This window comes from Oratosquilla oratoria, chromosome 13, assembly GCF_046742065.1.
Source record: "Oratosquilla oratoria isolate Oo_2021 chromosome 13, ASM4674206v1, whole genome shotgun sequence".
Taxonomy (NCBI): domain Eukaryota; kingdom Metazoa; phylum Arthropoda; class Malacostraca; order Stomatopoda; family Squillidae; genus Oratosquilla; species Oratosquilla oratoria.
In genome coordinates, this window is record NC_134789.1 from 43,209,403 (window position 1) to 43,236,992 (window position 27,590).

At 41.5% G+C, this 27,590-nt stretch overlaps 1 protein-coding gene across 2 annotated transcripts in view; it reads right to left on the reverse strand.

Annotated features, from left to right (window-relative positions):
- The window catches only part of nudC (nuclear distribution C, dynein complex regulator), a 374,850-nt gene extending 362,556 nt beyond the window's left edge, over positions 1-12,294 (reverse strand). For both annotated transcript variants that reach the window (XM_076197143.1, XM_076197142.1), the window contains exons 1-4: positions 12,140-12,294; positions 10,680-10,757; positions 2,959-3,174; positions 112-267 (exon numbers count right to left, since the gene is read on the reverse strand). In XM_076197143.1, coding sequence (XP_076053258.1) covers positions 112-267; positions 2,959-3,174; positions 10,680-10,757; positions 12,140-12,211 — 522 coding nt within the window. In that variant the 5' untranslated portion in view covers positions 12,212-12,294. The remainder of the gene's footprint in view (positions 1-111; positions 268-2,958; positions 3,175-10,679; positions 10,758-12,139) is intronic.
- Between the last annotated feature and the right edge of the window lie 15,296 nt (positions 12,295-27,590).

Here is a 27,590-nt window from a genome sequence, read left to right on the forward strand (position 1 = left end):
GCCTTTTTCTTTTTGGCTACCCCCCCCATGTAAGGGGGGAAAAAGCCTTTGGTATATGTATGTATGTATGTATGTAGATCTTATGCAGCTATAGAGCACAGCAATACTTACCTCAACTTCTTGTAGGGATTGAGTCCACCTGTATTTGGCCATATCAGCACCATTTCCAGCATTAGGCTTCAACTTGCCCTTATCCTTCTCATCTTCCTCTTCATCATCATCTTCCGTTTTCTCTTCTTTGTTGTCCACTTCTTTTTTCTGATCATTCTGATAAGAGACCAAAGAACATAAATGAGAAAAGAATCTCAGTTCTGTCTATTATGAATGGCAGTTACTGAAATGAGATGCACCTTTCTATATTTACATGTTCTAATAAAGTTAGGAAATTATTTGCTTAACACCTATGGTATCCGCTAGATACTTTGAAGAGGAAAGAGCAGGGAGAAGGTATGTCTGCCATATCCTATTATTACATGTTATAATGGGTTCAGTATTCGGTAATTTCAATTTGCGGTAAGGTTTTCAGGAATGCATATGTACCATATAACAAGGACTTACTGTATCTGACTCATTCCCCATCACTCTTTTTGCTATTAAAAAAAAAAAAAAAAAAAAATATATATATATATATATATATATATATATATGTATATGTATATATATATGTATATATATATATATATATATATATATATATATATATATATATATGTTTGTGTCAATTTGAAGGGTCGAGATGGAGTAGTGGCTACGGTCCTTGTCTTGTAAAGACGCAAGCCGCTCAGGCAAGGGTTCGAATCCCAGCAGGATATATATATATATATATATATATATATATATATATATATATATATATATATATAATGTATGTATATATATATATATATAATATATATAATGTATATATATACATTTATATATAAATACACACACACACACACACACATACACTAAGTCCTTGTTATATGGTACATATGTGTTCCTGAAAACCACACCGCAAATTGAAATTGCCATATACCAAACCCATTATAACATGTAATAATAGGATATGGCAGACGTACCTTCTCCCTGCTTTTTCCTCTTCAAAATATCTAGTGGATACCGTACCTGTGAATTTTTCTTACCATAAATAGAATCAAGGGTTGTAACTACCAAATACTGTAACCGAATTTACTGGATAAAGAATTACAGTATAAGGAGGACTCACTATACACACACACACACACATATATATATATATATATCCATCAAGGTGCTCAGATGAGAGGAAGGGTGGGAGGGGTGTGGAGTGTATTTAGGGATGAAATGGGTGGGAGTGTTTTTATGCCTTTCCCTTTTTGGCTACCTCCCTTGTAAGGGGGAAAAAGCCTTGGTATATGTATGTATGTACATATCCATCAAACACCTACCCAACATCTGGACTCCTCTTGGCCTCCCTCACCTTATGTTTTGGTTTCACACTTTTTTTAACCCTTCATATGCTTGTCAATTCTTCTTTGCAACCATTCTTCATAAACATGCTTCTTTTCTACCACACCTGCCCTCTATACACAACAAATGGAAACTTATCCCCTTCTCACAATCTTCTCTTCCAATAACAACTGTCCATCTGCTCCTGTTGTCCTGTCCTTTCTAACTTGGTTGTTTTCTTTGCATTCTTTCCAAAATACCTTTTATTCCTTTTAAAATTCTTAAGCAAACACCAATCCAACCTCACAGCTTGATGATGCTGTGGTTAGTACTTCAGGCCCCCATGCTCAAGGTCTCAAATTCACCTTTTACTAGCACCACAAGCCTTTACTCTCACCCTTCAGCAATGGGATGATGTGTGCTTGAGTGCGTAGGGTCATAGCACTACCCACTGAGTGGTCAATACAAATTAAGAGCTATTCATTAGGAGGGCAATAGATGTTGATAATACATAGTCCATAATGTGATCCAAGACCAGAGTAAACCAAATCTACTCTTCTCCTGGACTCTTCACCTTGTACTTTGCTTCTCCCCTCTTTATCTTATATTTCTCATATATTTCTTTGGTTCTTTGCAACTATTCCTTATATGCACACCTCTCCCACTACTACTATACTCACCTCTTCATTGCACCATTCACTACCATTCCTTCTGTTCCCACCCATTCTCATTCCATATATCATTTTTACACTTTAACACTTCCTCCTTGTATAACAACTTATTCCATACTTTCCTAAATTATGCAAAAATTATCCATACAGCTGCTAAGGAAATTACATAAATATACCAAGGGCCTTTTCTCCCTTACAAGGAAGGTAGCCAAATTCAAAGGCATAAATCCACTCCCACCCATTTCATCCCTACATACTCCACTCCCATTCACTCTCCCTCCTTCCCTCCCTCTTTTCTTGGTTCCTCCTGGATGACAGGTCATCCCTGCATCTTGCCTAGTGCCCTGGTTCAGAAGCAATACAGCAAGACACAGCACATCCAGGGCAAAGCCGCTTCATTCAATTGGCTACCTCCCCTCTCTGTCCCCTTATGCAGATAAAGAGAAGATGGGGAGAAATCCCTTAGGACTGCTTCAAAATATTCACACATACTCCCTAACCTCCAACCCCTGCCCACTCCCTTCTATGCATCACAGCATCATCCATACACAACCATTTTCCATTCACCCCTTCCTTCCTCAACAGACATCCCCCTCTTTCCCAGCACCACTTTTACCCCATCCATCTCATCCTTGGTCGCCCCCTCAGATTCACTCCATCCACCTCTGCCTTCCACACTTTTTTTTACCAATCTTTCTTTACTCATTCATTTGTGTACAATCCATCCCAATATTAAGGAAATTAACAGTTAAAAATATTTACAAACGTATACTGTATATACCAAGGGTTTTTTTCCCCCTTACAAGGGAGGTAGCCAAAATCAAATGGCAAAATTCCACTCCCACCCATTCCACCCCAAAAAAGTCAAAATACTTACATTTGCTAGTTTTTCCTCTAGTTTCTTGGCCTCTTCATCAGTAAGCTCTTTGATTTTAGGTTCTGCTGCAGCAGCTGCCTTGGCTTTCCTTTCTTCTTCCTCTTTCTTTCTCATCCTTTCCTTTTTTTTTCTGTCAGCTTCTTCATATTCTACTTTCTTCCTATCATGTTCTGTGAAGGCTTTCTTCTGATATTTCTTAAACTTCTCTATAATAAGCTGCAAAATATCAATGTAAAAAAAATTACAATGAGAAAAATTAAAAAAGCTTTGAATATTTTTTGTAATATCTGCTCCATATTCAATTCTATTATTAGTTCTACTACAGTATATATCTAAACACATACAATCAAATACATATATACGCACACACTAAAACATATACTCTTACACACACACACACACACATACACGCACACACAAAATGATGTGAGAAGAGATGAGAAACATAGAAAAGGAAGACTAATGAACAACAAAACGGACTTCAAAAACTTTGATTTTTTTTTCAAAATGCAAACTGGGAAAAAAAATTAAATGAAGAAACAAAGATGGAAGAGAAGTGGAACATATTAAAAGAAAAATACAAGGAGGGAACAGATAAATACATACCAAAGAAGAAACAAAAAAGGGTATACATAAAGTGTTGGTATAACAAAAAATGTAGTGAAGCTAAAGATAGAAGAGACAAAGCCTGGAAAAGATGCAGAGAGAGAGAGAGAGAGAGAGAGAGAGAGAGAGAGAGAGAGAGAGAGAGAGAGAGAGAGAGAGAGAGAGAAAAAAAAAAACATATCAAACTGAGGCAACCATACATCAAACTAAGAAATGAATGTGTAAAAATAAGCAGGGAAGAAAAAAGAAACTGAAAAAGGCATACCAGTAATAGAAAAATGCAAGGACCAACCTTAACTATTCTACAGATATATAAACGACAAACTAAAAGATAAACATGAAATAGTGAAACTGCGTGAAGGAAATAACGAATATATAGATGATGTAGAAATGGCTGAAATTATGATCTGTATTCACAATTGAAAGCACTGTGGGAGGTTATGCAGATTTATGGGATAGGAGGAAAGCTTTTGGGAGCTGTCAAGAGTTTTTATGTGAGTAGTAGAGCATGTGTTAGGATTGGAAATGGAGAGAGTGAGTGGTTTGAAGTAAAGGTGGGACTTCGTCAAGGATGCGTTATGTCGCCCTGGCTGTTCAACTTATACATGGATGGGGTGGTGCGAGAGGTAAATGCTAGGGTAGTGAGTCAGGGATTGGAGATGGTTAAAGAAAATGGAGAAAAGTGGGAGGTGAGCCAGCTGTTGTTTGCGGACGACACTGCGCTTGTGGCAGGGTCAGAGGAGGGATTGAGGAAGCTGGTGGCAGAGTTTGGGAGAGTATGTGATAGAAGAAAGCTAAAGATAAATGTGGGTAAAAGTAAGGTGATGAGATGTACAAGGGGTGAAAGTGGCAGTAGACTGGAAGTGAACATTAAGGGAGAGCGACTGGAGGAAGTGGATAGTTTTAGATACTTGGGTGCAAGTGTAGCAGGAAAAGGTGGAGTGAAGGTGGAGGTAGAATGTAGATTGAGAGAAGCGAGTAAATGCCTTGGTGGTTTAAAGAGTGTAATGAGAAATAGACATTTGGGAATGGATGCGAAGAGGAGACTGTATGAAGGAGTGATTGTGCCAACAGCACTGTATGGGGCAGAAACGTGGAACATAAGAGAAGAAGAGAGAAGGAGTTTGAATGTGTTTGAGATGAGGTGTCTGAGAAGTATGGTGGGGGTTACTAGGCTAGATAGAGTGAGAAATGAGGAGGTGAGGAGGAGAACAGGGGTGAAAAAGGATTTGGGAGAGAGGTTTGATGAAAGAATATTAGGATGGTTTGGACACATGGAAAGAATGAGTGAAGAAAGACTAGTAAAAGAGGTATGGAAGGCAGATGTGGAGGGAGTGAACATGAGGGGACATCCTAGGATGAGGTGGATGGATGGGGTGAAGGGGGCTTTGGGGAAGAGGGGAATGTCTGTTGAGGAAGGAAGGGAGAGGACGGAAGACAGAGGTGAGTGGAGAATGGTTGTATATGGATGATGTTGTGACTGCATGAGGAGGAATGGGCGGGGGGGGTGGGGGGTGGGGTAGTATGTGTGAGTAAATTTTGACGCAGCCCGAAGGGATTTCTTCCCGTCCTCTCCTTATATGCAAAGGGGGACGGAGAGGGGGGGTCGCCGATTAAATGAAGCGGCCTTGCTGTGGATGTACTGTGTCTTGCGACACTGCTTCTGACCCAGGGCGGTGGGCAGGGTGCAGGGATGACCCGTCATCCAGGAGGTGCTCAGATGAGAGGAAGGGTGGGAGGGGTGTGGAGTGTATTTAGGGATGAAATGGGTGGGAGTGTTTTTATGCCTTTCCCTTTTTGGCTACCTCCCTTGGAAGGGGGAAAAAGCCTTGGTATATGTATGTATGTATTCACAATTGAAAGCACACAAAATTGGGAGGAAGGACAGAGAGACAGATCCTCTGCAATGAAAGAAATAACAGTGACACAGAAAGAAATAAGAGAACAAATAAAAAAAACCTTGTTATCAGAAAGTCACATGGGCTGGATGAAATTGCATATTGGATATTGAAAGAATGTATAGATGAACTAACGGACAAAATACACAAGATAATTGATTTCTCATTCAAAGAAGCAAAAGTACCACAAGATTGGAAAAATGCAAATATTATATCAATATACAAAGGAGACAAAGAAAACCCAACCAACTATAGACCAGTCTCCCTTACAAGTACTATAGCAAAAAATATGCAAAAAAAGTTATCAAAAGTAAATGGAACACTTGGAGGACAACAAAATACTAAATCCAAAACAATTTGGATTTAGAAGTGGAAGATCATGTGCCACAAACTTAATATGCTTTTACTCAAGATTAATAGAAATAATTCAAGAAAGGAATAGTTGGGCAGATTGTGCCTTCTTAGATTTACAAAAGGCATTTGAAAAAGTACCACACAAAAAAGCTTAGAAAAATTGAAACAATAGGCGGAATACAAGGAAAGTTATTGGAATGGATGAGAAATTTCTTGAAAGGGAGAAAAATGAGGGTGGTACTCAGAGACAAGAACTCAAAATTGGGAAGAAATGATAAGTGGAGTCCCACAAGGCTCTGTATTGGCTCTGATAATGTTTGCCATATACATAAATGACATGGACGAAGGTGTGGAATGTTATGAGAACTTCTTCGCAGACGATGCAAAAATACTAAAGTGAGTAAGTACAGAGGAAGATTGCAAATCATTACAAGAAGACTAGAGAGCCGGAAACAGGACCCAAAGAGTGTTGCTCCTCTCTTGTATATTACAAATAGGTACCACATAAAAAATTAATAAGAAAAATTGAAATAATAGGAGGAATATAGGGTAAGCTGCTAGAATGGATGAAGGACTTCTTAATTGGAAGAAAAATGAGCATGGTACTTAAGAGACAAAAATTCGAACTGGGAAGATGCGAAAAGTGGAGTCCCGTAAGGCTCTGTATTGGCTACTTTAATGTTTGCCATATATATAAATGATATGGATATGGGAGTAAATTGTTACATGAACTTTGCTGATGATGCCAAATTACTCAAAAGAGTAAAAATGAAAGAAGATTGTAGATCGCTACAAGACCTAGACAAAATATGGGAATGGAGTCAGAAATGTGAGATGAGCTTCAACATCAGGAAATGTAGCATAATAGAATTTGGAAAAAGCAAAAATAGAGTATCGGGTCAATACAAAATTGGAAACAAAGAAGTCAAAAAAGTCAATTCAGAAAGGGACCTGGGAGTAATCATCTCAAGCGACTTGACACCTGACAAACACGTCAACAAATTATTTGGAGAGACTTTTAACTTACTAAGATCAATGAAAGTGGCCTTCGACTACAGAGGAGATGGTTAAATAATAGTGGTTACACTGATAAGACCTAACCTAGAATATGCCACAATATTGTGGGCACCCAGCACAAAGAACATAAGAAAATTGGTCCTGGAGCTGCAGCGTCTACGTCGTGGGACCACCCCCCAACCCCAAGAGTTGGGGGCCAAACGGCAGCAACCACCCCTGGCCACCGGCTCTACGCAGGTGGCACCGATCCCCTAGAGGAGCTACGCCTACCTTGGGGAGTACCACAATCCTTTTTCCCAACATACAATATTACGTTTTTTCTGCACCGAGGGGTGGTTTTCCGGCGATCACCCCTCTTCTTCTACTTTTAGCTGGAGATGTAGAGAGCAATCCTGGGCCCACCACAAAATACACATGCCCAACATGCTCTAAACCCATTACTTCGAGCACAGACAAAGGGCTCAGTTCTGTGCAATATGTGCAAAAACTGGGCCCACCTCACTTGTACAACACTTGCTGACACAAACCAATACACAAACACTTGGACATGTTCTACCTGCCCTCCAGTAACCCCACTCCCACCTCCCCAACCACAGCCAGCACCCTTACCCACTCCCAATTTCCCTCTGCCCTTACCCCCGATTAGTACTCCCCTTCCTTTGTCCCCGATCTCTCCTTTCCCCCCTCTCTGACCCAGATCCTACACCTTCCCCACTACCACCCCAACCTCTACCCCAAACAGCAACATACAACACATACAAAACACACAACATCAACATATTACAACACAACATTGACGGTATTAACACGAAAAAACGTGAACCTGAACACTTTCTTAAACAACACAACATACACATTGCAATTTTACAAAAAACAAAACTAAGACACTCACACAAAACACCATCATTTCATAATTACACCACCATCAGACAAGACCGGACTGACGGCTATGGCGGTGGACTCATCACCCTGATCCACCACTCCATCGGTTTTGTGGACACAAGTGCCACAACCAAAATTCTCCTCACTACCACAGATAACACAATAGAAATCCAATCCATTTGAATCCCCACAGGCAACAAATCAACACTGACAATAGTTAACATGTACATTCCCCCCCAAATACAAATCTCTTCCTACGCAGACGACATAACAATCACATGCACACATCGTAACACAGACAAAGCTGCAGAAATATTCCAGCCATACCTTGACACACTCAACACATGGTTCATCACAAACAGACTCAAAATAGCTCCAACCAAATCTACAGCAACACTTCTCACCAACTGGACAAAAGAACACAAATACATACCTCATCTCTACATCAACAACACTCTAATACCACACACAAACACACCGAAAATTCTTGGTGTAACATACGATACATCCATGTCTTTCAAACAACATATCACAAACATAAAAAACAAATGCACACCCAGACTTAACGCACTTAAGTCAATCACTGGAACAACATTTGGACAAAACAAAGAAACTAATATAACAATATACAAACAATGCATACGCTCAGTGTTGAATTATGTGAGTCCTGCATGGGCTCCTAATCTCAGTGAGACACACCACAACACCCTTCAAATCATACAAAACAAAGCCCTAAAAACAATTACAGGCTGCACAAATACAACACCTACAGACCATTTACACCATGAAACAAAAGTCCTCAAAGTCAAGGACCAACTCGACATGAGAGGCACACAAACACGTTCCACAGCCACCACAAACACATCACACCCGCTACACTACATAGCAGAACACCCACACACACCAAGAAACATTAAAACAACACCCAAAGACCTTTATCACGCACAGATACTCTCTTCTCTTCCTCCACAACCACCAAATACCAGCCTCCGGAAACATATTCATAATCATATCACTCACCGCTCCATTAACACACTGAAAGACAACACACTGCTACATGCCAGACCCCCTGATATCCACCCTTCTGAATCCTCTCTCCCATGAAAGGACAGAGTCCACTTGGCCAGACTGCGGTGCGGTCACCACCCAGCACTTCTAAGCTACCAGAAGAGGCTGGATGACCACGTTGTGAACAGCTGCCCAGGATGTAACACTTCACCCCATACCATACAACACATAATGGAAGACTGCATTATACACAATCATGCACGCAAACAACACAACATACGCTCTATAAAGGATTTGTGGGAAAACCCAGTTTCGGCTATGGCATTCCTTGGGGAGACGGGACTGCTCGGACAGACAGTCTAGGGAACGACAACAACAACAACAACATAAGAAAATTAGAAAGAATCCAAAGAGGAGCGACAAAAATGGCACCTACACTGGCAAATCTGACATATGAACAATGATTGGAGAAACTACATCTGTTAACACTGGAACAGAGAAGAGAGGCGATTTATTGACCATTTACAGAATTATGAAAGGGATGGAAATCTTTGATAGAGATGACTTATTAAAGTGGGACATAAGAGAAACAAGAGGACATGAAAAGAAACTAAAGAAGGACACTTATAGAAGAGACCTGAAAAAGAATAGCTTCCCACATAGAGTGATTGATGTCTGGAACAAACTGAACAGAGAAACAGTGAATGCCAAAACTATACGATTTTAAGAATAAACTAGATGCAGAGAGATACGAAAATGGGTCCCTATGAGCATAGCTCTCATCCTGTAAAATACAAATAGGTAAATACACACACACACCAAAAAAGACAAAAGATACAAGAAAAGCCAGACACAAATATACAAGAATACAATAAGGAGACGAAAATGAACTTTACGAAGAATGTAGTCGACAAATGCAAACGCCAACCTAAACTATTTTTGAGATTTGTAAATGGTAAGCTGAACCACAAAGGGGGAATACCCAAATGAAAAGATGAAAGAATCAAATGAGGACACAGGAGTACAAGCAGAAATAATGAATGAAAACTTTCAGTCATTACTCAACAGGGATGAAGAGAGAAAAAATGAAAAAAATATAAACATTATGTAAATGACATAACAGTGAGAATGGAAGAAGTGCTTAAATTGTTAGAAAGATTAGAAAGAATGAAGGCCACAAGACACAATAAGATATCAAATTGGATATTGAAAGGATGAAGAGAACAATTGGTAAACAGTACACAATTTGGTAACTACAGTACCGGACAAAAGCGATGGCCAGGTGGGGTGGGAGGACAAGAATTTTGCCCATTTTATAATCATACCCATAGAAGATAGTATTAAATTTGGACAAAAGTGAGGGCTGTAAATACATACACACAAACATATATACTGGAAAGGGCTTTTGGCAAGGTGCCATATGAAAGATTATCATCATTATGGAAGTTGGAAAATGTAAGGAAATTTAAAGGGTACATACTGGATTAGACAAATTATTTCCTTAATTATAAGTATATGCAAACAGTAACAAAAGATGAAATGTCAAATTGATGAGAAGTGACTAGTGGAATACCAGAAGTCTTGGTGCTGGTACAAGCAATGTAAAGTAAATGTAAAGAGAAGTGTAAATTGCTAAAGGATGAATTAAATGAAGCCAAGAGTAAATGAAATTCTATGCAAAAAAAATACAAAATCTTGGGTGAAAGCAAGTATACCATCAGGGAGTTATAAAATGGAAGATGGCTCTGGTAGTTGTTGCCAATTACCTAAGAGATGTGGATCTCCTGCAAGAGAGTCCTGGGGCAACATATTGATAGCAACAAGACCATATGACCATAGCTCCAATGTCACTTGCAAAAATAAGGTAAATTAAAACCTTGGACACAGAGGAACAGAGACACAGGGACATGCACACAAGTAAACTAATAATACAAAATAAAATTATTCATTAAAAACCTTTTCTGTATCAATTTCTGATGCCCCTGTGTAGAAGTCAGTCTTCCTTGCTAAAAAGTTGAAGAACGTATCTATCACCTGTAAAGAAAGAAATGTTAATATCAGAATACACACCTAACACCTACAGTACATGCAAGACATTGGAACCAGTTACTGATTGTCAGCTTTCCATTATGTGAAAAAGGAGAAAAATACTCAACACCAATAGAAACCTTGGGCTTATTCCACAGACCAAGATCCACCCCCCTTGAGTCTATGCTTCCACATAGAGGTGATATTGAAAGATTATGGCAATGGGGAATGGTTCTCATGTCCTTTTCACATAACTATCACTACCAGATATCAGTGCCTATAATTGGTCCCTGTACAGATAGTACATTTCCAAATTAAAACTCATCATTCTCTAGATCAATTAATACTACACCACTTTCTAGTGGGGGGAAAAATGAAAGAAAGAAAGAAAGAAAGAAAGAAAGAAAGAAAAAAAAAAAAAAAATTATATATATATATATATATATATATATAATAAGATGCATAGATGATGAATAATAACAATGTACAACACTTTAATATACAAAAATATGTATTTCACCCATGCAACACCATACTGACTGCTAATGGTTGGTCATATGCCATGTGAAACATCTAAGGTCAAATATCCTAGCCTAAGGTCTTAGCTGTGCGCTATCCTACTCCATGCCCAAGCTGAAGGTAAAATTCCCAGTCCCAGACCACTCTACCTAGCCTATATACTGAATTCTTGTTAGGGTCTACACCCCCATTATCCTCTACATAAGCATAGCCATTTGCCATTTGTGTAATTTAACTATGGAATCGACTGTTCTGTTATCTGATAAACTTGAATTTCAGAGTCCTGAGTGAATACATTACCACTGGTTATATTTCCCTTCTTACTTCTACCAGGTTATTCCACTTGACTCTGGGATATTCCTTCTAGACTAGAGGAAAGATTGATATGTATGTGATGCTATCATCATTCCTGGGCCTTTCTCATTTAAACTTAAATGCACAATTAGGAACTTATTACATGCTGTGCATTCTAATTACTAGAATGGGCAGGAACTTTTCTATTAAATATATAGCAATGTACATCCAGTCAAAGTCTGGATAACCTACATTAACTTAATAATTTAATTACTGGAACTGAGTAATGGACCGTCACCATTACCAAAATTTGAGGATTATCTTTTACAGTAGGCATCTAATCACTGACATCTGAATTCAATATGCCTATCCACACTACCTACATTCATTCTTGGATTAACTACAATGCTAATAATGCATGTCTCTTGTGAAGATGTTTATGGCATATCAATCAATAACATCATCCTGAAGCATCTAGAACTTGCGATCATCATCATATGAACACCAAGTTTTCCTACAACTTTATTCCAGTGACAACATTTTAATAATAAATTCTGTGATACATAATGCTATACCTCAATCACTCCACCATCATGCTGTTGTGCCATAGCCAGGAACATGCCGTCAAATTTATCGTCTTCGGCCATTGCGATGAAATTTTGTGCTGGAGAAGGGAACCACTAACCACCACGCCGCTCAAGTAACGTAAACAAAACGTACCTAGGAGACCAGTCTATATACACACTGTGGAAACGAACTTATTCATTTGTAAAATTATAACATTAATTAAGTACAACCATTTTTTTTGTCTTTCTCCTAATTGAATTAATTACTTTGAAAAGAGAGCTGTAGTATTCTGCTAAAAAAAATGTTGCCCCAAGACTTAGAAATGAAAAATAGATTATGATAAAAACAAACAACAAAATAAAACTTGGTTACCAAATTGTGGGCTACATACGGTTTGAGATAACTCGAGTTTCATCAGTGTACGAAATAAGTTATCAAAATACACTATATAAAAAAATACTTAGGCTATTTTTTCAACAAAGGAAAAGAAAACAAATAATACAAACATTATTATGATGGGCAACTGTTATCACAAAGAAAAATGAGGTGGTGAGTGTAGGAAGATCTGCAGGTACAGTCAATCAAAACGCATACCTACATTCATCCTTCTCTACCCCATAACGCTACCCAAATAATCGTTGCTTGTCGTGCAGCCTTCTGGTTTTCCATAAAATTTCCAGGTGGACACGATTTATCGGACGGTCCCGCGTTCCACGTGGGCAGCACCTTAGCCTTTCAAAATAGTTTGTGGCATTTCTTTTATAGTGCATGCATAAAAAAATGGAACGGCTTAGTATTTTTGCGGACCACCCATCCTGGAGCCTTCAGTCTCTGTTCACAATCCAAAAAGTATAGTTTGCTTGAGCCATGTGATTCACCTTGGTCTTGGTCTGGTGCTCTCCAGATTTTAGGTTGACCCTTGATTGCCTCTCCCACTTTTTTGTTCGCTTATTTAAAACAGATTATTTATTGGTTAAAATCAATAAATAGGTAAATAAATAAAAATAAACAAACAAATAAGCAAATAAATAAATAAATGAATATATAAACAAATAGATAAATAAGAATAGATACATGAATAAACAAACAGATAATTAGATGAATAAATAAATGAATAATGAAAAATAATAATAATGTATAACCAGATGTAGGTTAAACTGCGATACTCTCGATGGCAAATAGAGCCTTGGAAATTGCTAAAGGTAACGGCCGAAAGTATAGTCGTAGGATTCAAGCTATATTGTAACGTTACTAGTATCAAGATCTATATACACCAGGTCTAACCGTTTGAGCCGTTCTGCGTAGCTTCTGACGTCATCTGGATGGTTCCGTTTTCTCTTTGAGAAACACTGAAGAAAACTGTGAAACGCCAAGGAAGACTGGAACTATTATATTCCCCCCCCCCCCGTTATCTCTCTCTCTCTCTAGCTCATTGCTATTATCAGTGTGTGTGTGTGTGTGTGTATTTATATACTTGTATTTTACAGGAAGGGGACATCGTCGTGTGTGCTTACATGTGTACACGTTCACATGTGTGTGTGTGTGCGTATGCATGTGTGTGTGTATTTATATACTTATATTTTACGGGAAGGGGAGATATCGTCGTGTGTACTTATATGTGTACACGTTCATATGTGTGTGTGTATGTGTGTGCGTGTGTGTGTATTTATATACTTGTATTTTACGGGAAGGGGAGATATCGTCGTGTGTGCTTATATGTGTATACGTTCACATAGGTGTGTGCGTGTGTGCGTGTTTGTGTGTGTGTGAGTGTGTGTTTATATACTTGTATTTTACGGGAAGGGGAGATATCGTCGTGTGTACTTATATGTGTACACGTTCACATGTGTGTGTGTGTGTGTGTGTGTGTGATTCACCTTGGTCTTTTGGATCACGTGTTGGACTCGTGATCGACAGCTATTTCCCTCTCGGAAGAGAGCTCAGAGCACGTATGTCCGATCTATAAACTTACACGCACACACATCCCAAACTCCCCGCCCACGAGAGTTGGAGTAACAATTCGAAGCGCAGCAATACTAAAAAAATTCAACCTTAAGCAGGATTCGAAACAGGTATCACCGATAATTACGTCTTCGACGTCTCAGTCTCTACCCAAGATCGAGAGAATACAAGGTCTACTCAACAGCTATCCAGTATTTAGGTCGTTTGCGCATTGACGTCACTAGAAGTGCTTGGCCCAAAGACTATATCAAGATCTAAGGATATAAGGTCTAACCACTTCCGACCGAATTTCGAGGGAGTTGGCGCAGCGGGCCCGTGAACGTCACCTGGCTGTTCAAAGTGGGGTTCACGGGTCCTATAGCTGTCAGTTGAAGCTGGTGCGTCGTTCGGGAAAGTCGTTGTCTTCGCTCGCACCGCTCCACGCATTTAGTTATATTCTGACAAATATTATATAAAATATATATATAAATATATATAAAATATTATAGTTCCTGTCTATATATATGAATATATAATATATAAAATATTATAGTTCCTGTCTTCCTTGGCGTTTCACAGTTTTCTTCAGTGTTTCACAAAGAGAAAACGGACCCAGCCTAATGACGTCAGAAGCTGCTCACAATAATTCAAACGGTTTGACCTGTATATTTAGACCTTGGACTATATAGGAAAGACGGGAAAGCGCACGGAGAGCCGCATCGTCCACATACATTTTACTGTGCGGCTCTCTCACTAGATGGCGTTTACGTCAATCACCAGTTTTAACTGCATCGTCTGTTTCTTTATTAAATATGTCAAAGATAAACCACAAGAAAATTTTTCCAAAATGAAACCCCCATTTTAACGGTTGCAGAACATGAAATAGGTAAGTCTCCCAGAAACTCTGTGGTGCCTGTACGTTTTCTCTTTTACCTAACATTTTTCACTTACGTTTTCACCATTTTCTCTGTGGGCTCCCCTTCAGATAACGTCACAACATGCGCGCGAGCAGACCTTGTATCCTCTCGATCTTATCTCTACCAACCGCTCCACCGAGTCTCTTACTCAATTGAACGTGTGTGTGTATTTATATACTTGTATTTTACGGGAAGGGGAGATATCGTCGTGTGTGCTTATACAGTATGTGTACACGTGTGTGTGTGTGTGTGTGCTTATACAGTATGTGTACACTTGTGTGTGTGTGTGTTTATTTGCAGAGAAACGATGAAAATTTTCATATTTGGGCGGGATACGAACTAGGTAATGCTGTTATTGTTGTCCCAGAAATCTGAGTCCCTACCAACCGTACCACCAAGTCACTTATACCGTATATATGTGCGTGTGTGTGTATTCATATACTTGTATTTTACGGGAAGGGGAGATATTGTCGTGTGTGCTTATACAGTATGTGTACACGTTCACGTGTGTGTGTGTGTGTGTGTGTGTGTGTGTGTGTGTGTGTGTGTGTGTGCGTTTATATACTTGTATTTTACGGGAAGGGGAGATATCGTCGTGTGTGCTTATATGTGTACACGTTCACATTTGTGTGTGTGTGTTTGCAGGGAAACGATGAAAATTAACATTTGGGTTACTTCCTCTTTGGTTTGAGCCACAATCCTTAATGTCACAATAAGCCATATTGTCAAGATCTATATATACCGGTATATACAGATCTTCATTGTCAGAATATAACTAATTGCGTGGAGCGGTGCGAGCGGAGGCAGCAACATACCAGAGCGACGCACCAGCTACAACTGACAGCGATTGGACGCGCGAACCCCACTTTGAACAGCCAGGTGACGTTCACGGGCCCGCTTAGCCAACACCCTCGAAATTCGGTCGGAAGTGGTTAGACCTGGTATATAGAGATCTTGACTAGTATTACTACTGTATGACGCCCCATTGACGCTGCACCAAATGTAGCAGTTAAATGTTAACTGTTCGAGGTAATTTTCAACATAAGTACATCATAAAAATAATATAATTTCTGTTGCATCTTGTTTGAAATGTTCGGTATATCTTCAGTGTATTATCTTTTGTGAGTAATACTACGACCTACAACTTTTTAGATAAGTATAAATAAATGAAGCGGCCTTGCTGTGGATGTGCTGTGTCTTGCGGCACTGCCTCTGACCCAGGGCAGTTGGCAAGCTGTAGGAATGACCCGTCATCCAGGAGGTGCCTAGATAAGAGGGAGAGAAGAGAGTGGAGGGAAGTGGAATATGTTGGGGATGGAATGGATGGGAGTGGCTATGCCTTTTTTTTGGCTACCTCCCTTGTAAGGGGGAAAAAGCCTTTGGTATGTGATATGTTTTATGTTATAAGTAAATATGACATTACTTCAGATAAATCATAATTTTTTAATCAATGCGTTGGCAACTTATTATTAGAAAATTTATTGGTGGTTAGTGCAAGGAACATCACATTATTTCTACCAAGCAATTGTCAGCGTGTCTGGACAATGGAATCCATGAAAATGAATAAATAAATAAATAAATAAATGAATAAGTAAATAAGTAGATAGAATAGATAAACATAAATAGATAAACAAATAGATAAATGCATAGATAATTAATGAATACATAAGTAAGTAAATAGATAAATAATAAATAAATGAATGATTAAATAGATATAAAAGATAATGTGGCGAAATTGCATGTATGAATGTTGCATAGTGTGCCTGGATGGTTGGTATGCGTGTAAGTGATGCGTGGTTTCGGGGAGATGTATCGAGGGTATGATGGGGGGACGCCAGGGGGGGTCCCGGCGTCGCCTGCCATACCCCGAATAGAGAGAGTAAGCCTAGCATTGGTGTTGAACACACGTGTAAAATCCTCATGTTCGCTAAGCAGAATAAACAAGAGAAGACTGAACTCCTGCCTTTCCCTGATCCGGACAATTGTAGGCGTGAACTTGTCTTTAACTCGTGCTCCCATGATCACGGCCCATGTGCAATAGAAAAAGGTGAGTTTAATGTACATGTGAATACGTAACAAATGGCGTCAGAAGCGGGATCAGGTTGAAGTGATAAGTGACTTGATATCGAAATGATAAGTGGTTTGTGATAAGTGACTCAAGTGATCATGGATGTCACCGGTGATAACAAAGACATAGAAATTGATGGTAAAGACATAGAAATTGAGGGAAAGCAGGAGTCGAGTGTCATGGCGTCGATTGAATGTGAGGACACGGTGTTGCACCGAGAGGCTACTGAACATGTATCTCCTCAGTCAGTGTTACTCTTGGCACAACACTCAGTGGCCGAGATGTTGAAACACCAACAACAGGTCATGGCAGATATGCTTGCGATCCAAATGGATCAACAAAAACAGGCCATGACTGAAGTAAAAGAGGAACTGAGGGCTATAATGGGGGAGAACATGGGATCGTTAGAAACACGTGCTAACCAGTATACTGACGACGTGTACCACCGTGTGAAGGAAGAGGTTAAGGAGGAGGTGGTGGCAGTGAAAGAAGAGGTTAAAGAGGAGATGAAAGCAATAGAAGAGCGGTACCGTGAGAACATGCAGACGTGTCTTGACAGGGTATCGACACTGGAGGCGGTTTTGGTGAGACAGGAGAATGGGGAGATTGCAACCAATCTCGATACCGTGACATGGTGCAATTTTGCTGAGCGTCGCGTAGCGGTGAGCACAATCACCCCACCACCCTTACCTCCTTGTAGCCTCTCGCCGCCACCGGCGTCTCTACAGCCGAGGGGCGATTGTTGCCACGTGAACCCAGGGGACGACCTCACAGGGAGACGTCTGGGGAGTCGTTCAGTTGAACTGCAACCCCGAGGGGCCTGTGGAGGTGGTGAGGTCACGCGGTATGAGAAAGAGAGGAAGGTGATTGAATATGACGGGAAGGTGTCTTGGGACGCGTACCAGGCACAGTACGATGTGGTTGCAGCTCGTCATAGGTGGTCACAGGAAGAGAAGGCCTTTCAGCTGGTGAGTGTGCTGAAAGGGCAGGAGTTGGAAGTACTGGAGCACTTAACCCCCGCTCAACTGCGATGTTACGACAGTGTGGCTGGGGCTCTCCGGCGTCGTTTCGGCAGGAGGCGGCAACCGGAGGTGTTCCGGGCTCAACTGAAGACGAGGAGGCGAGGGAAGGACGAGGCCCTTCCCTTACTAGCGCAGGACGTGGAAGCGCTAGTGAGGGGCGCTTACCCCATGGCCACGGAGGACACCGTGGACATGTTGGCCAAGGACTGCTTCGTGGACGCTCTTCACGATAGGCAGTTACAGATCCACGTGAAGCAGGCTACGCCCAAGAACGTGAGAGAGGCTTTGGCAAGGGCAGCGGAGTTTGAAGCCTTTCTCATGAGCGTCAGCCCTGCTGCTCCCCCTCCCAGCGACGCGTGGAAGCGTCGTCCGAGCCGTGCTTGGGCCAGGGGGGTGCAGGCAAGTAGCAAAACATCTCAACTTGGTGGGAAGGTGAGCTCCAAGCCTTTCAAAGGGTCGTGCTTTAACTGTGGTCAGGTAGGTCACAAAAAGCACGACTGCAAGAGGAGGGCACGGTCGCTGGAGGACGGAATGCGACCGGTGTTCGAGCCCTGCTGCTGGAATTGTGGAATACGAGGACACAGTTCCCCTGAGTGCCGCCAGCCCAAGGGGGTGACGCCGTCGGCGGGAAACTTGAAGCAGCTGGGGGCCGGGGCACCTTCCCAGCAGAGCACTCGGGCGCCCCAAGCCAACTAAGGTGTCGTCAGGTGGCGGCGTCCGACGCCATCAAGGTGACAGGGAGTATCAATGGACGCCAAGTGGAGATGGTAGTGGATACGGGGGCAGAGAGGACCTTCGTGCGAGAGGGAGTCCTACCAGAACGTGGTGTGAAGTGCGTGGGTCAGCAACTGTGAGGAGTTACAGGAGACTGTGTACCGGTGAAGGGACCGGTGTGTGTGAATCTGGCTGTAGGTAGGGTGACTGAACGCCTGCCTGTACTTGTGGCGGAGATGGAAGATGAATGCCTGTTGGGGTTGGATTTCCTTAATCGTGTGGGGGCGTGTGTTGATCTCCAGGAGGGTAGGATGTCAGTGAGAGGCTATGAAGTGCCTTTGAATCCTAATGGAGAGCTCGCCACGAAGTATGAGGTAAGGGAACCCAGAGGGCAGAGATCTCCGGCCGTCAAGTCACCCAGCCAAGGTAAAGCACGGAAAGGAAGAGTGGCTCGCACCTCTGCTACTACGACCTTGCACCGCCCCGCATCCACCAATATCGCCACCGCTAACAGCAAGATGGAGTCACCGAAGGAGGAGAAGAAACAGGACCTAACAGAGGGCCTGCTTGAGTACTTGGAAGACTTGGCGGAGAGGAGTATTACGCAGCTGACAGCTGAGCAGGCGAGTAGAGTGAAGGCATTACTTGCACAATACCGTGACGTGTTCAGCAGTGGAGACATGGACTTGGGTCGCACGTCATTGGTTCAGCACAGCATCTTTACCAGAGATAGTCCTCCCATCAAGCAGGCGCCTCGTCGGGTCCCACCAGCAAAGAGAGAAGAAATGGAGAAGCTTGTCCGAGAGTTGGCAGCAACGGGAGTGATTGAGCGGTCAGACAGCCCGTGGTGCTCGCCGGTAGTCCTAGTGACGAAGAAGGACGGAAGCCGTAGGTTCTTCGTAGATTACCGGGCGCTGAACGCCGTCACTGTCCCTGATGCTTATCCTCTCCCCCGCATCGACGAGACGTTAGACGCTCTCAGTGGGGTCCAGTGGTTCTCCACGCTGGACTTGAAGTCAGGCTATCATCAAGTCGAGATGGCGCCTGAGGATAAAAAGAAGACAGCCTTCTCGATTGGGCAAGGCCTGTGGCACTGGAATGTGATGCCCTTTGGCCTCATGAACGCCCCTGGAGTCTTTGAGCGTCTCATGGAACGTGTACTCGACGGTATGCAATGGAAGGCGGCAGTCGTCTACCTAGACGACGTGCTGGTGTTTGGAAACAGCTTCGAGGAGGAGCTGGCTAGGCTCACAGAAGTGTTCAGCCGAATGAGGAAGGCTGGCCTGAAGCTGAATCCAAAGAAGTGCACTCTATTCAAGTCAGAAGTGCCGTTTTTGGGACATGTCGTCGGAAGGGAAGGTGTGAGGACGGACTCACTCAAGGTCACCGCTGTGGAAGGATGGCCAGTCCCTCAGAATGTCTCGGAGCTGCGCAGTTTCCTGGGCTTGTGCACGTACTACCGGAGGTTTGTGGCAGGGTTCGCCACTATCGCCGCCCCACTGCACCATCTGACGAGGAAGGGAGCAGTTTTCGAGTGGAGCGAGGAGTGCCAGCAAGCTTTCGTGGCACTGAAGCGAGCGTTGGTGGAAGCGCCAGTGCTTCCCTACCCACAAATGGGCTTGCCGTACATTGTGGACACGGACGCGAGCCAAGAGGGTGTGGGAGCCGTGCTGTCACAGCTTCGTGATGGAAAGGAGTATGTGGTGAGTTACTACAGTGCTAAGTTTAACAAGGCGGAAAGGAACTACTGCGTCACACGGAAGGAGTTGGCAGCGGTGATGAAAGCACTCGCTCACTTCCATCACTACCTGTATGGCACGCGCTTCACCATTCGAACGGATCATGCCGCCTTGAGATGGTTGAAGACGATGAAGGAACCGGAAGGACAGCTGGCCAGGTGGATTGGAAAACTGGAGCAGTACAACTATGAGATCGAGCACCGACCTGGCCGGGTGCATAACAACGCCGACAGCTTAAGTCGCCGTCCATGCCCACTCGAGTGTGTGCATTGCTCACGGCGAGAGTCTGAGGTGGCTGTGCGGAAATTAACCGTCGCTCACAGCACCACCGAGGCAGACGAGAAGTGGAAGGGGGACCAACGAGAGGATTCTGACCTGTCTCTGGTGATTGGTTAGAGGCCAGCAGTGAAAGGCCTCCCAAAGAGACAGTATCACCCGAGAGTCCTGCTACCAAAGGACTTGTTGACCAGTGGGAGGCACTGAGTCTGCGAGGGGGAATCCTACACCGGCGTTGGACGCACGCACGAACAGGAGAGGTAAGCTGGCTGGTAGTAGTGCCATGCTCTCGGCAACAGGAGCTGCTGAAAGAGATGCACGAGGGTAATACCAGCGGCCACCTGGGAGTGAAACGCACTCTCGAAAAGTTGAGGCAGCGAGTCTACTGGGTGGGCCTGCGACGAGACGTTCAGGAGTGGTGCAAGACTTGCCGTGTTTGCGCCGCCAAGAGAGGCCCCGCCCACAAGACTCGTGCCTCCCTGCAGTTATACCACACCATGGCGCCGATGGAACGCCTGGCTGTGGATATAGCCGGCCCTTTTCCGTGCACAGAGAGAGGAAACAAGTACTTGTGTGTGGTAATGGACTACTTCACGAAGTGGCCGGAAGTCTGTGCTCTACCTAACCACGAGACAGAGACTGTAGCTCAGTTCCTTGTGGAGGAGGTGTTCGTGCGCTATGGAGTCCCAGGGGAACTGCACTCAGACCAAGGACGAGAGTTTGAGTCGCGGGTCTTTAAGGAATGCTGCAGTCTGCTTGGCATCAATAAGACTCGTACTTCTCCCCTGAGGCCCCAGAGTGATGGTATGGTGGAGAGGTTTAACGCGACGATTGTCCAGCAGCTGGCCAAGTACTGTCAGGAGGACCAGCGCGACTGGGATTTGTGGGTTCCGTACGTACTTATGGCCTATCGTTCAGCTGAGCATGAGGCCACGGGATTCACGCCAGCCAAGTTAATGTTTGGCAGGGAAATTCGTCTGCCAGTCGACCTCTCTACCGGTCGACCACCGGGAGCAGAACTTCCACATACGTACAGTGATTACGTGAGGACGATGCAGCGGCGCCTGGAGGAGGCTTCCCGCTGGGCGAGGCAGCATCTGCGAGTGTCAGGTCAGGCTATGTGGAGGCAGTACCAAGGTCGCGCTAGAAATGCAGAGCATCGGCCCGGCGACATGGTCTGGCTGCATAATCCACAGAGAAAGCCTGGCAAGTCACCGAAACTCCAGTCTGACTGGGAAGGACCATATAAAGTGACGGAAGTGATATCCGCAGTGAATTACCGACTAGAAATGCCTGGCAGAAAACGGGCGAGTAAAGTAGTGCATGTCGATCGGTTATGGAAACACCCAGGCGAGGGAGAATTTACCTGGGGTGAACGTGATGTAGGTTTGTAGCAGTGTGTCGGTGAGGAAAGTTGAAAAACGGGGTCTCGCTTCTTGAGTTTTATTTCAAGCGGATGTAAACAAACAAGCGACGTCTAGAACGTGTTCGTATCAGTAACTTATCAAAAACAAAAGATGTCTACATAGGATTCAATTAGATACACACGACTAAAAGTGCTGTATAGGATCTAAACCTATTACAAAGTATAAAACATATGAGAATCACATATATAAGGAATCTACAGCACCAGTATACAATTCTTTAACACCATTTTCATGTATATAAAAATAATAATAAGACAATTAATCTCAATTTACCACATCCCTTTTCCCTTATTGAAAAAGGAGTATCCATATGAACATAACTGAAACATTTATCTTTATAACACCACAATTATAGATTCAATCTATCAGGTGGTTTCACAACTCTGCTAGATCTTCTAACTGGTTGTGGACTTGGTACTTTCACAGCATTATCATCATTATCAACATTTACAGAGGAATTTTCATCAGCCTTATCGATTACTTCTGAACTATTAGGACAGTGTCCTTGTCCTGAAGAATACATAGTCACAAAAGGTTTACTGCTACCCGAGTTGTCTTTACGTACAGTGTCATTACTGGGAACAGTTGGTGTATATCTAGGCATAAGTTGATCAGAATGTCTTTTCCAAACAATGTTTCCAAAATCTTTTAACATCACTTTGTAGTTTCTCACACCTAGAACTTCAATTACTTTCCCTTCCAACCATGAATGACCTTTGCCATAATTCTTTACAAAAACAGCATCATCAATCTTATATTCAGACTTCTCAAACTTACACTCTTTTTCCAAAACCTTTTCCTTCTTATTTTGTGGTTTAATTTTCTCAATTATACCTCTGAAGTTTCTGTTATACAGTAGCTCAGCTGGAGCTTTACCTGTGGAACAATGAATTGAACGTCTGTAGTTATACAAAAATCTACAAATTCTGGTTCTGATATCACCTTCCTTAAATTTACTTAATCCTTCCTTGAAATTTTTTACAGCTCTCTCAGCTAAACCATTAGATGATGGGTTATATGGGGCTGGTGTCATATGTTTTATTCCATTCTTTTCAAAGAAAGTCTCCATTTCCTCAGATACAAATGATGAGGCATTATCTGAAACTACAATGTCAGGTAACCCAAAATTACAAAAAGTTTTTCTCAGCATAGAAATTGTTACTGTAGATGTTGTTGACTTTGTTACATGAACATCCATAAATTTTGAGTGTGAATCCACAATCACTAAGAAATAACTTTCATTGATTGGACCTGCATAGTCCATATGGAGTCTACACCAAGACTTACCCGTCTCAGGCCATGATAAGGTAACTTCCTGAGAACCTTGAAAATTTTTAAAACAAATTGAACAAGCTTTAGTAACCTCAGATATATCTTGATCTAACTTAGGCCACCATATCCAATTCCTGGCTTCAGCCTTCATAGCACTGATACCATTATGACCTACATGCAGCTGTGAAAGTACACTACTTCTTAATTCAGCTGGTATAACTACTCTATTCCTAAATAGCAACACATCTTCATATATACTTAAATCTGCTTTAACTGCTGCATATTCAGAAATAACAGGATTATCAATCCACCCAAATTTAACACATTGGAAAACCTTCCTCAAAACAGGATCACTCTTTGTCATAACCTTAACCCTTTCATAGGAAATATTTTGATCTTCCAAATTTTCAACTAAATTCACATATTCAGCAGGTGTATGTGAGTCTAAAACAGAATCTGATACAGGCAAACGGCTCAGGGAATCTGCTACAATGTTTTGTTTGCCTGATTTAAAACACAATTGGTAATCATACTGGGATAACAATAATGCCCAACGCTGTACTCTTGCGTTTGCATTGACAGGAATCTGTTTCTCACTACCAAATAAACCAAGTAGAGGTTTGTGATCTGTACGGAGCACAAACTTACGTCCAAGCAAAAAATATTTAAACTTAGTTACCGCGTACACTAACGCTAGAGCTTCTTTGTCCAACTGAGAATAATTTAGCTCAGCAGCAGACAGCTTTTTACTTGCAAAGTAAACTGGTCTTGGACTACCATTCATTTCTTGAATTAACACACATCCTACTCCTACTGGTGAAGCATCTACTTCAACAATAACATCATGTTCACCATCAAAATTGGCTAGTAAATCAGAGTTGGCTAACTCTTCCTTAACAGTCATAAATGCTTTTGCTTCAACAGAAGACCACTTAAATTTTGCATTTTTCTTCAGTAAATCATACAGAGGTGCTAATACACTTGAAAATTTTCTTACAAACCTACAATAATAAGTGACTAGACCCAAAAATGATTGAACTTCACCTACAGACTTTGGTATAGGTGCTTCTAAAATAGCAGCAAGTTTCCTTGGTGAAGGTTTTATACCATCACCTGAAATGACATATCCTAAGTATTCTAAGGAATTGGTATTCAGAATAGTTTTCTTTTTGTTAATAGCAACATTATGTTTCTGAAATACCTTCAACACTTTATCTAATCTCATATCATGTTCCTCTTTAGTCTCTCCTCCGACTAATATGTCATCTAAGAAGGCAACTACTCCATCTATATTCATCAATAATTGGGATATCAATCTTTGGAAGATGGCAGGAGATGATGCAAGTCCAAAGGGTAATCTTTTATATTTAAACAGACCTTTATGAGTATTAATTACTAGCAATTCTTGACTCTCATCATCTACTGGCACCTGTAAGTAAGCATCTTTTAAATCAATCTTTGAGAATATCTTGCTTTTCCCAACAACAGCAAGGATTTCATCAACTTTAGGCAAAGGGTACTGGTCACATGAAATACTTTTGTTTAACTCCTTGAAATCTACACAGATACGCATTGACTTTTTGTCAGCTTTTAACACTGGTACAATTGGAGCTGCCCAAGTACTAGAATGTACTGGTTCAATGATATTGTTATCAACTAACTCTTCTAAAGCATCTTCTACCAATTTTCTGTAGTGGTAGGGCACAGGCCTTGCTTTTTTCCAACTAGGTACAGCACCGCTCTTTAGGTGTACCTTTGCTACAACACATGAAATTGGCAATCTAGAATCAGCTGAAAAATTATCTAATTGTACCTTGGAATCCAAAACATTAACTCCTTCCTCTATACCTGTGAGTGCAATACCAATTTTAGGCATTAAATCTCTTCCACATAAGTTAGAGTTATTAGATTCAACTACATACAAACTTTGAATTACATTGTGACCATTATAAAATATATTTGCATAAACCTTACCCAAAACATGCAAATCATTATTACCATAAGCCTTCAAAATTTTATCACTAGGCTCTAGAGATAAATTTAATTTCTTAACCCAATGTAAGGTTAGGGTAGACACACTGGCACCACAGTCAATTTCATACGGCACATTATGACCTTCAATATTTATATCAACCTTGTTTCTCACTGGCAAAACCTTACCTACAACACTGTGTATAGGTTCATGAGAAATATCAACACTAACCACTTCTGGAAGGCTAGGTCGATCCACTAAATGTAACAATTGGTTATCATCACTACCAGTATCTCTCTCTTCCTGAGAAATTCCCTCGAAAACCATATTAGTTTTCTTTTTTCCAAACGTCTTCTTGTTGGTAAATTTTCCAAAAGATCCTTTCTGGGCACTGTGTGGCTTACCAGACACAGTCTTATCAAAACGGCACACTCGTTTTAGGTGTCCTCTCGTGTTACAAACTGAACAAGTTAGGTGCTTAAACCTACAGTTCTCACTTTTATGTGGATACCCGCAATGCTTACAACTTTCTTTTTTCTGACTATTAACATATTCAGAACTAACCCCCACTTTCCTCACTTCAGTAGTCGGGAGCTTTTCTCCAACGAAAGCTTTTTCCAAATTTAAAATTTTCTCTAAGGTGTCCGTTGAAGACATAGTTTGTAAATCCAAATTCTCTGCAACTAAGTTCGGGAAATACACTTCAGTTTCAATAGCCATAAACAGTTGGTCTCTCACTCGGGCGTCGAATAAGGTCCCAAAGTTGCAATCTTTGGCTAGACTTTTCAAGTCTGCATACAAGTCTCTTAAACTTTCAACAGATTTTTTCTTTCTGTTTTGAAATTTAATCAAACTCCGATGATAGCTCGGTTTAACCTTATAATGTGCTTCTAAAAGCTTCACTAAATCATTATAGTCTTTCTCATGTGGCAAATTAGGTGAAGTGAGCGAAGCTAGCGTGCTGTACGTTTCACTTCCTAATGATACTAATAAAGAATTTTTCTTCTTGTTATCATCAGTGACTCCATTGTATGCAAAATGAGCTTGCAGCATACTAAGCCATATCTCCCACTTAATTTGCCATTGTAATTCTACTTGTATTAAATCCAGTTTCCTATTGAAACAATTGATTCGTAGCCTGCTACACAAAGGCTATTTACGAATCCAGAGTGGCCAGGACGGTTCCGATGGGGTGAATGGTTGAGTATATCTTCATCCTTCGATTTCTCCACCATCAGAGGGAAAGGCAGCTATTTCTGTCTTCTAAAACTGAAATCAGTCCTTTGGCTCACTAAATCCACAAATCCTTGTCGCCACTGTAGCAGTGTGTCGGTGAGGAAAGTTGAAAAACGGGGTCTCGCTTCTTGAGTTTTATTTCAAGCGGATGTAAACAAACAAGCGACGTCTAGAACGTGTTCGTATCAGTAACTTATCAAAAACAAAAGATGTCTACATAGGATTCAATTAGATACACACGACTAAAAGTGCTGTATAGGATCTAAACCTATTACAAAGTATAAAACATATGAGAATCACATATATAAGGAATCTACAGCACCAGTATACAATTCTTTAACACCATTTTCATGTATATAAAAATAATAATAAGACAATTAATCTCAATTTACCACAAGGTTCGAGAGACAGTGACAGTGGTAGTAGTAGTTGTGATGATGGTGATCATAGTCCTGGTGTTGAAAGTGAATGTGAAAGTGATAGTGACACTGAAAGTGACGAAGGTGTAACACATGAAGACTCGGGGAAAGAAAGTGAAGATGGAGTAGAGAGAGACCAGAGACCTGGTCGACTTCCCAGAAATAGGAAGCTACCAGCGTGGTTAACGGACTATGTGATTGACATTTGATGTTATTAATGTGTTAGGATATGCCATTTGATGTTATTTGATATTTGGATATGTCATTGTATGTGATTAAGTGTTCTTAGTATATGTAATGTTTTCCAAATGTAGAAGTGATGTTTTATTTCTTTTTGATACAGAATGTTTGTTTAAGTTCTTTTGTAAGTTTGTAGGTGAAAGCTGACGGGTCGTCAAGCTTTGCAGAGGGGGATAATGTGGCGAAATTGCATGTATGAATGTTGCATAGTGTGCC